At 33.5% G+C, this 11,171-nt stretch overlaps 1 protein-coding gene across 1 annotated transcript in view; it reads left to right on the top strand.

Annotated features, from left to right (window-relative positions):
- The first annotated feature begins 330 nt into the window (after window positions 1-330).
- Window positions 331-11,171, top strand: part of PPIG (peptidylprolyl isomerase G) — a 34,891-nt gene continuing 24,050 nt past the window's right edge. Inside the window, exons 1-6 of the mRNA XM_044669810.1 lie at window positions 331-389; window positions 1,106-1,261; window positions 1,976-2,050; window positions 4,948-5,055; window positions 7,132-7,176; window positions 7,989-8,076. Of these exons, the coding sequence (XP_044525745.1) occupies window positions 1,201-1,261; window positions 1,976-2,050; window positions 4,948-5,055; window positions 7,132-7,176; window positions 7,989-8,076 (377 nt within the window). The 5' untranslated portion in view covers window positions 331-389; window positions 1,106-1,200. The remainder of the gene's footprint in view (window positions 390-1,105; window positions 1,262-1,975; window positions 2,051-4,947; window positions 5,056-7,131; window positions 7,177-7,988; window positions 8,077-11,171) is intronic.

Here is an 11,171-nt window from a genome sequence, read left to right as displayed (position 1 = left end):
TGCCACAAATGATATTGTTAACTGAACTTTGAATTCGTTGTTTCATGGAATTTGTGTCCACCTCAACAGAATAGTATTAACATGATTTCCAGCTAAGACATGGAAATATATATAGAACATAATATTTTTGATGTTCACTAAGATGAGATCATTACCTATATTTTCATTTTTGTGAGTATGTCATGGTTAAAACCAAAAATATAGTATTGCATGCTCATTAGACTTCAACTTCAATACTTTTAGCACCCTATTATGGATGGATTGTTTATATATTTTTATCATATATATAAACTATCAGGTAATCCTTCTACCATTCTAATTTTTTTCTAGGTGAAAGTAGAATTGGATCATCCAATCAGTTGTCCTTGATTTTTGTCTTCTGTTTAAAGGTAAATCTAGTTGTTTACACCTCATTTGTTAACTTTAAAGTATATAGATTGTAAATTGTACCTTACTGGTTAGATTTACAATTTAGGCTTCTATTTGCAAAACTAGAATCAAGTAACATGAATCATTATGTTAAAAGCTCTTAAAGGAATTGAATGATTAAGCTATACTCACACAGTCAAGGATTTGACATTGCATCAAGATGAGTGCTCCTTTCACCAGTGCAGATTGTAGTTCTCAAAAACTTAGCATGACTCTGGCCAAAATACTTGTTACTCTGCCTCCAAACTCATGAGCTCTGAATTTAACCAAGCTAGTTTTTAGAAAACTGAAAGAATATATCGTCCATATTGTACACAAAAGACATTTCCAATTTGATGCCTATCAGATCAGAACCCATGTTTATTCCTATACTATGATAAAGTGTGCTAACAAGACTATAGTGGAAGTTGTAAGTATTCATGTGTAAATTTTTTTTAACAAACTTGTATTAAGTACATATTCTGTTTGAATCACTATTTAGGCTCTGGGATAAAATTACAAAGGTTCAACAGGTCATCTAGAATTCCTAATACCTAAAAGAAAAAATATATAATCTCCTATTGTAAGATTACAAATCTATTGACACCCTGAATTATGCAAAGTCATAAATAACTTGTTTGATGCATTTCAGAAAAATACTACTTAAAAATTTCTATGTGTTCTATTTGTACTCCAGGATTTTTCTACAGAGGCTGCCAAGAAATTGTTGCTGGTTCAATACAGTTTTATTTAAACCCATATTTTGAATGTAGTTTAGAAGTATTTGAAACCATGGGAATAAAGGTCCAGCGTCCTCGATGTTTTTTTGACATAGCCATAAACAATCTACCTGGTAAGAAAATGACTTTATATTTTTTTCTCTTTTTAAAGTAGTATATATTTAATACATGTATAACCCAGATTGAATTGCTTGCCACCTTCAAGAGGGAAGAGGGAATAAGGAAGGGAGACAACTTGGATTATCAAATTTTTGTGGAATTTGTTATTGCATGTAATTGGTAGTAAATGAATATTTAAATTAATATCTATTAAATGAGAGGCAATGTGAAGTAAGTTGATAAGAGAACTTGCCTGGGAGACAGGAAAACAACCCAACTTCAAGCTCAACCTCTGACACATATGCTGACTGTGTGACTCAATCACTTCTAGGTAATGATATAAATTCAGAGAAGGTGCTGACCTGTTTTAGTAGAAAGAGTTTACTAATTTGGGAACTTTCTATACTGATAATAAAACCATAGAGTCAATCCCTAATTTATATATTTAAATAATAAATAAAATTTTTTAGAAGCTGTTGTTTTTTATCATGTCCAACTCTTTGTAACCTCATTTGGGGTTTTCTTGGCTGAGATACTGGACTTGTTTGCCATGACCTTCTCCAGCTTATTTAATGGATGAGGAACATGACAGTTAAATGACTTGCTCAGGGTCAAAGCAACTGAGGGCAGGTTTGAACTCAGAAAGATGAATCTTCCTAACTACACACCTAGCATTGTCCACTATACCACCTAGCTGCTCCTTTTTAAAAACGTGTTATCTTTTTCAGCTGGAAGAGTTGTCTTTGAATTATTTTCTGATGTGTGTCCCAAAACATGTGAGAATTTCCGATGCCTTTGTACAGGTTTGTAGATATTTTTGTCTGTTTTAATCAAGTTAATTTTATAGTGATCTTTTTTGCTATGTTTGAGGATTTCTTCTTATTCTAATATACCAGATTCATAGTGTGGCAATTCATCTTTCAGGAAATATGTTTGACATATAATTGAAGAATCAGAGGTCCTAAGTGATTAGCCAAAGTTCATACATTCTAAAACTCATTTTGATTATCTTTTGAGTAAACATCTACAGTGTACTAGGCACAATGCTAGTCGTCCATGATATAAAAGCAAAAATGAAACAATCCCTCCTATCAAGAAACTTAAAATCTTTATAAAAAGACAACAGACACATGTAAGTATTTATCAAATAAATACATGCTAATTTTGTCAAGGAGGCACTATAAAAGCTCACAGGTAGAGAAAAATCAGGAAAGGTTTCATGTAGAGAAGGTTGTACTGCTTGAGCTGACAAATGTAAGATTTCTGAGTTACTGGAATTTTTTGAATAAGAGAATAACAATTGAATCTTTGCTTTAGGAGAATCACTTTGCCAACTGCAGGATGGATTGAAAATAGAGATAAAACTGAAACAGAGAAACCAATTAGGAGACTATTGCAATGATTCCAGGTGGGGGAAAGAAATGATGAGGGCCTGAACTAAAGTTATTGGTTATATGAGTAGAGAGAAAACAGAATTGATATATGTTGTAGAGATAGAATCAACAAGCTTAGGCAGCTTTTTGGATTGGGGTTATGGGGTGGAGGTGAAGGACATTGAGAACTAAAGAAAAACTTTAAGGATATAAAGCTGAGTAAATGGTGAAATGTTTATATCTTAACAGAAGTAGGGAAGTTCAGAAGAAATGGTTTTGAGGGGGAAGATAAGTTCTGTTTTGGACATAATCAAGTTTGAGGTCCCTTTGGAAATCCAATAGGAGGCTGGCTATGTAGATTAAAAAATATTACTTATCTGTATAGACATGATAACTGAACCTATGAGAACTGATGATATAATTGAGAGACTGAGACAAAGCCTTGCCTGAGGTATGTGGTGTATCTAATGATACAAGAAAAGAGACTAAGAAATAACAGTCACACAAGAGAACTGAGGTAATAATTCCCTATCCAAAAAAATTGATGTTTATATGTAATTCATATCATCACTTAAATCTATTTCTTGTTTTATCTTTAGGGAAGATGACAAAAGATTGATTATTCACTTGTGGGTTTAAAGGCAGTTATTATGTTGTCTTTAAAAAAAACAGTTAACTGAATGCTAGACTATATGAAAAATGCTATATAGTGTTAGTGTTGGAAATTGATCAAAAATGGTATTAGCTGGGCATATCTTCCATTGAGATAGTTACATGTATTTTATTAAAAAGAAACGTTTTGTTGGTGGTGATGGTTACTTAGTGTATAATTTTTAAAAATGAAAGAAACATACTGCAGTGATCTACAGTATAAAGTAGAAGGAGAGGTTAAATAACACATGGAACTTTTAAAAAATATGACTATTTATAGAAAGTGGTAGATTTTTTAAAAATGTAGGGCTAGGAAATGCATTTTTAAAGAACTTCAATAAATTAACATGCAAATTACTCTAAATCCATTTTTTCCTTCACTTTTTCTGAATCAGTTGTAGGATTTTTAGTTCTGTTGATGTTGGTAGTTTGGAAATTTAGGTGGGTTTTTTTCCTAGGTGATGATGTAAATGTGAGTTGAAAGGAAACCAAATATTATCCAAAGGAGTCCTAGATTAAAATTCACAACCTATGACTCTGTCATTGTTACTTTGGACAAGTTACTTTCTTTCTCTAGGTCCTTATCTATGAAAAAGGAAATTGAGAATAAAAGATTTTTACAGTTCTATTAGGTGTTTAAATTCTATGTTTAATAAAACTGCTCTGCTCTCCTTTCTTCCCTTATTTCCTTCTATAGCATATATATTAAATAATGCCCGATATTTTCATTATAGAGTATTATGAGATTAAAATTAATATCCAATAACTCCAAGTATTATATTTTATAAGGTTCATTAATAATCACTTGAAGTAAAAGAAATGAAAGGACAAAAATAAAAGCCTGAGTAAAGCCAACTTTCCCAGCCATGATCAGGAGAAAAGAGAGCAAGAGAGGTGGGGCTACCTCAAAATATATCCTCCCTAAGTAAGGACATAGGTAAACATGTAAATGGGATTTAGAGTCCTGGGGAGCAGATTCTAATTATACAATCCCCCCTGTGATTCCATTGGGAAATGAGCATGTGGAAATGTTTCAGATTTACATGCCTAGTTTCCCCAATGAATTAGTACGCATAACCAACTAATATCTCTAAAGATCTTTAACTAGAGGTACATATAATGTACTTTCTAAGGGGAAATTACAGTAGTATTAAATGGAAAGGAACAAAGGGGTGGGATGTTTATTGTGGGACTAGTAATTATTATTATTTTAAACCCATACCTTCTGTCTTAGAACCAATACTGTATATTGGTTCTAAGGCAGAAGAGTGATAAGGGCTAGGCAATGGGGGTTAAGTGACTTGCCTAGAGTCAAACAACTGGAAAGTGTCTAAGACCGGATTTGAACCTAGGACCTCCGGTCTCTAGGCCTGGCTCTCAATCTATTGAGCCACATAGCTGCCCCCAGAAAATAATTATAAAAATTTTTATCTTAAGTTGAAATGTAGCAGATTCAGAAAAGAACTTAGTGATAACATTTGCTGTAATGAGATTTTTTTTTAGCTGTATTTTTCCATATAGAAACTATGGAAATCTGAGAACAACCAGTCAGAAGTGAAAACTCAAATTCATAACTTTGATCCTAGGAACTCTGTTTCCAGAGGAGTAGGACAAATGTTGAGTTTTACTATTCTCTTTTCCTAATAAATCTTTTTTTTTTTTTTTTTTTTTTTAAGGTGAAAAGGGTACAGGAAAATCTACTCAGAAGCCATTGCATTATAAAAGTTGTCTTTTTCACAGAGTTGTAAAGGATTTTATGGTTCAAGGTGGTGACTTCAGTGAAGGTAGGTGAATCAGCTAACATTTTACCAGTTCCACCCACAAATATATTTGTTGAAGTGAAGGCATATTTTTCTCCTGTTTCCTTGTATTTTTTTTAAATATACATAGTAAACTAGTAGTAACTACATGAGTAATTGGACACATATAAAAAGATTTTATACACAACAACCTTTTTTTTCAAAACAAGTAACAATTTCTATTAAAACCATTAGTGTTGTCCTTACATGAGTAACCATTAGTTTCTGAAACATCATCATTTATACCGTTTGAGGTAAAAAAAAAAAAAAAAAGGAGTGAATTCTAGACAAGGAGGGGACCTTAAGTGAAAAAACACAGAGAGACAGAAAATGGAATACTATGGGTGAGGAGCAATGAGGAGGCCAACATAGCTTGGACTGTAGTGTATAAAAGGGAATAATACATAAATATGGCTGGAAAGCTAGATTAGAACCAGGAAGCAGTTTCTGTTTGATGCTAACTACAATTGGAGTTTGAGAAGGGAAGAGACATAGTAAGGTCTGTACTTAAGGAAATTTAGTTGATAGCTTTGTAGAGGATAGATTAGAGAGGAGGAAGAGGCTTGAGTCAGGGAGATGAATTAGCAAGCCATTGCAAAAAGTTCAGGTTAAAGGTGAAGAGACCCCGAACTGGGGTGATGGCCATATGAATGGAGTGAATGGGTAACAGATGACCACAATGTTGAGGAAGTAAGTCAGGAATATTTGGGCCATAACTGCATATGTAGGGTGAAAAAGAGTGAGAAGTTGGTGAAAACTCAGAGACTGAGCTCTGATTATGGTACTCTGGACAGAAATACCCAAGTTTGGAATTAAGGGTAGTTTTGGCAAAAAAGAAAACAAATCTGGTTTTGGATATGGTCAATTTGGAGTGCCCATGCGACATCAAATTCTAACTGTCTGATAGGCTGCTGAAGATGACAGTGAAGGTCAGGAGAGACTAGGACTGGATGTTTATATCTGGGAGTCATCTGCATGATGATAATTAAAGCAGTGTGAACTGATGAGGTCACCAATGGAGAGAAGAGGGCCAAGATCTGAAACTGGGAATACATCCACAGGACGTGTGTGATATCGATAATCCAGTAAAGAAGACTTAAGAATTGTGGTCATGTAGGTGAGAAAAGAACAAAGGGAAAGAATGAAGTGTTATAGAAACCCAGAGAAGGTAATCTAGGAGAGGGTGTCATATGCTATAGTAAGATAAAGAAGAGGATTGGGAAAAGGCTGTGAAGTTTAGCAAAAAAGTTTTGGCACCTATGTAGACCTGTGTCAGGTGAGTAATGAAGTTGGAAACCAAGTTGCAAAGGGTTGAAAAAAGGAGAAAAGAAGAAATGAGGGCAACATGCATATACATTTTTCTAGAAATCTGGTTAAGAAAGAGAGGATGATACCATAAGGGAATAGTAAGGTCTGGAGTCAGGGTAGACAGGTATGCTTGTAGGTAGCAAGGAAGGAAGCTTGAGAGAAAAAGGTCTAAAATGAAGTGAAGCATTTAGGGATTCATTGTCACTGAGAATGATGGAGGGATATTTGATTAACAATGAATATATACTTCTTATAGTAGAGCAATTCATTAATTGGACAAAAACCTCAAATTTAGCATATTGGCCAGCAATCCTTATAGATTATCTCAGAGTTGTGTAATTCTTTGCACCCTTTGTCTCTTTGTATTACTGACTAAAGAAATGGAATAGTGCTGCATGGGACTGACATGTTCAAGTTTTTATCTGGGTTGCCCTTGTTGGAGAATGTAGATCTAGTGACTAAACTATTGATAATGAGTCTTTGCATTAAGTTAGGCTGGCTCCTGGGTCCATGTTTAAGATAATTGTATTGGGATAAACACTGCTGTTGCAGTCCATAGGCTTCAAAACTCCAGCATCATTTCCATGCTATAATGAGGATACTGAGTAGGATTTCTGTGGAGCTCTGTTTACTTTTGTCAATATTGATTTTTTTTTTAAATATATTTCACTAGACTGAAAACCTGGATTTCTGTGGTTTTTTAAAAATTTATAATATGTGAACTCTTTATATGTAATATTTTTTTGTTCCTAGGAAATGGACGAGGTGGGGAATCCATTTATGGAGGATTTTTTGAAGGTAAATAATTGATGATTGAAATGCATTCAGATTTATTAGAAGGGTATTGTGTATAAGGCTAGCTTTGCATAGTGCTTTGGGAAGTACAGAGAAAAAAATGAGACATAGTCACTGAACTTTCCATCTAGTATATATGCTTAGTCTAAGTGTTTGATTTTGAAATTGAGAAGATGCACAGAAAATCAAATTTGTGATATGTGAGGTCACCAATATGTAAATTATTTAACAACAATGCTTGTAGCCTTTAATCATTTCCTCTATATTCTACTACCAAATACTATGCATATGAACATAAAAAATTTTACATTAAATGTGTTTACCATTTAATACTTACTGTTCTATAATGTTTAGTTCCTCAAATTTCTGAAACCATTAAGATGCTTGTTTAAATAGTCATAAAATAATCTAAAGTGTCAATTTTTCTGCAAATAAATTGGTTTGTTGAATTTTTTAAATATAAGGCATTGTCAAATTAAAGGGGTTTTTTTGTTTAGTCTTTTCCAAACTGTTCTGCAAATATCAGTATATCATATTGTCAGTTTATTAAGCATTGTTGCTTCCAAGTCAACTACAACAGAGAGATCTTTGGCTGCCTTGGTCTTAAAAACTTATGTGGCAACTTCTGTTAATTTTTTAATTTTAAGTTTCAAATTCTCTTCCTTCAGCCCCTTCCTAATCCATTGAAAAGACAAGCAATGTGCTACTGATTATTCATGTGAAGTCATGTAAAACATTTCCAAAATTAGCCAGTCTATTTTTTTGGTGTGTGTATGTACATGCTTAACCTCTAATTGAAAATCTTATTTCTTTAGACGAGAGTTTTGCCGTTAAACACAACAAAGAATTTCTGTTGTCAATGGCCAATAGGGGAAAGGACACTAATGGTTCACAGTTCTTCATGTAAGTATTAATCAGCTGTATAATAATAATCAGTTTATCCAGATTACCTTTTTCATTGCTGTCACTAGTAAATAGAGACAGATTAAGGCTTGGTGTCAGGAAAAAATTGTCAATGAACCATATTTATGCAAATTTTTCATTCCTGTCTGTGGTGAACATTTTTCACCAGAAATCTGTGTCCTGTATTTCCTGTTTGGATAGTATTCATGTATAGATTGCCATATGAACTGAAGATACCACATTTCTGTCTTTGAGAAGCAAATCTAGAGGATCACTATCTTTAGGAAGGAATTAAAAGCTTGAGTTGGTTTTCAGTGGCCAGAGTAGCTAAAGCAGAGACTGACCTGATTGCTAATGGAGTCAGTAAATAATTAAGGCTAACCTTTGGAAATGATCCATATTTATTTCAGTCTTATTCAAGAAAACTTTTCCCAATTCTACAATTCTTGTCCCAATGTCAGTGCCTAAATTCACAGAGGACCAATATTCCTTTGATATCTATAGACCTCTCATCTATTCTTCTTGATCTTTGAATAGAATTATGCTTGTTGCTCCTGACATTTTATGATTCTTAGGGAGCAGGAACTATTTCCTCAGGATCTTTGGTGCCTAACCCACTACCTGGTACATAAGCATCAAAAAATATTTGTTGAATTAAAACCAGTGGAGATGAGTATTAACCATTTCAGAATTAGATATCTAGGCTTCTGAAATTTTTTGCCTTAGACATTACCACTTTGAACCTTTATCTCCCTGCACCAATTTCCTTCAAGTTGCAACCCCTGAACATCCTGTGATCTTCCTTTACTTACCACTCCTGTCCTCTTACTACATTAACATCCTTTTGTCTGTATATGTTTAAGTAGCTGTCCCTTCCATCATTTGATTCTTTCCTAAAATAGAAAACTCTTGTTATGATTTTTATTGCAATTCACATTTCTACTATTACTTTTATGATAAAATATCCCCTACTCTAATTTATTTTTCCCATTTTAAAATTGTTGTACATTAAACACCTCTTTTTGTTGAATCAACTGAGTTATGTAGCTTTCTGTCTAAGATCTGGGGAGGAACATATTGCATTTACCATCTTTTCCTTTTTAACATTTCACATTTTCCTATCCCTTTTGTAATAGCTAAAATTATGAGACTAGTAGTAACTTAATAGCTATATTAAATCAAAGTAGTATAAATAGTAGTAAAGAGAGGGAAAGATAGGAGAGAGGTAGAAAGATACTTAGCTTTCTAATCTATTGGCTTCCATGATGGGCTTGTAGCTAAAACTCCAACAAGGGTCCCCTCAGCTTCTCCATGTGCATGCTGAAGACGACTCCAAAGACCACCTGGTTTCCATTTTATAAGCTCTTTTCTCCACCCACAAGCTCTCACTCATCACATCTCAGGAACCAACCATAGTTTCTCAATTTGCCTGGGCCACCCATGGGGGCAGTGCCTGTGGAATCATTTCTTTTCTTGTTGGTTCCTTGGTTCTTTAACTTCTTTCTCTGAGGGCTTATCTATACCTGAATTACTCAGTGGTATTTGCCCTCCAGGTCACTGAGATATGATTTTTTAAAAAGGAGACACTGGAGAGAGAGAAATTTGCCTGTGACTCTCTTTTACTCCTTTTTTTCCTTTAGCTAGTTTCTTTTATAACTTCTTTAATATTTTCTATTTCTAATGTTTATTATTCTAATATTTATATTTTCTAATAATTGTATAACTTTTTTGATCTTTAATAAGAATGAAAAAACAAACATATGTTCCAATTTTACAAGTGAGAAAAATGAAGCTGAGCAGTAGTCAAAATATCATCACTTTAGAGGTCATCCAACTTCCTTGTTTTGTAGATAAAAAAAATGAGGTCCAGAGACTATAAATGATTCATTTTAAATCATATACCTAGTCAACAGTAGAGACAGAAATAGAATTCCAGTTTAATCATTTCTAAGTTGCTGCCCTTTCTACAATAACATCCTATCTTCCAGAGTTCTTAACCTCAGGGTCCAAGAATTTGGGATTTTTTGTTTTAAAAAATATTTTTATAACTGTGGCATTTTATTTGGTTTCTTTTGTAATCCTATTCATTTACAACATTATTATAAGAAGGGACCTTTGGGCTTTATCAAACTGCCTAAGGAAATCTGACACTAAAAAAAATTAGTAACTCCTGCTCTGTACTGCAATACATGTGGTTGGTTGTTTGTTTTTTAACTACGAAGCACATCACTCTTTTAGGGCTGTTAAATGAGCAAGGAGTTGATTCATTTGTCCTTTTTTCTCAAAAATTCTTAGTTTTCATCTTCACAAGCACAAAGCTTTTAGTCTTTTCTCCACTGCCCTTCACTTGATTTATTTTAGGTATTTATAAGGGGTTTGACTTAGTGTTGGCATTGTACAAAAAATTCCACCTCAGAATCCCATTTAGGGGAGGACTTAGGACTTCATTTTTAGCCTCTAAGTTCCCTATGGATAGATTAACAGAGCATTCTTCTTTGCCTTGGCCTCTTAACACTTCTTTGCTGATAGGGCCAGGATATTGAATTGAAGAATACTGATTGAGTAGAATAAGAATAAGAAAGAAGATGAGAGGGAAGATGGCCTAAGAAAGGGTTGATGCTTTGGAATTGTTTAACTAGAAGAGCTGTAATAGAAAATAAGGTGGTATTTCTTAATTTTAATATCTGTTGAATATGTGAACATTTTAAAAAGAGGGTGCTGTTTTTCAACTTCCATAGATATTTGTTACTCCTTTTGAAACATTAGTATATATGAATCTTATTTCCTCCATTTGTAAACTGAAAGGACTGGTTAGACTATATGATTTCAAAGGTCTCTTCTAGGGGAAAAGAAAGGAAAATCCAGGGGAAGGAAGTAATAGGAGTAGATGTATAGTACTAGCAAGATAAAAGTCACAGAAACTGTAAGGAATGTGCGCTTTTTGTTATAAATAAACATCTTTGACTAGGCATATGATGATTATTATTGCATGGAATGTTTATTTTTTTTGCCTATACTCTTGTTGCTGTGCACGAACTGAATTCATTCATCTTTATGTCCTTTTTGTTTGTTTTTGGTTTTGGGTTTTTTTTTAA

This window comes from Gracilinanus agilis, chromosome 3 (assembly GCF_016433145.1).
Source record: "Gracilinanus agilis isolate LMUSP501 chromosome 3, AgileGrace, whole genome shotgun sequence".
Lineage (NCBI taxonomy): Eukaryota > Metazoa > Chordata > Mammalia > Didelphimorphia > Didelphidae > Gracilinanus > Gracilinanus agilis.
Note: the sequence above shows the minus strand (reverse complement) of the source record. Positions and strands in the feature narration are given on the sequence as shown.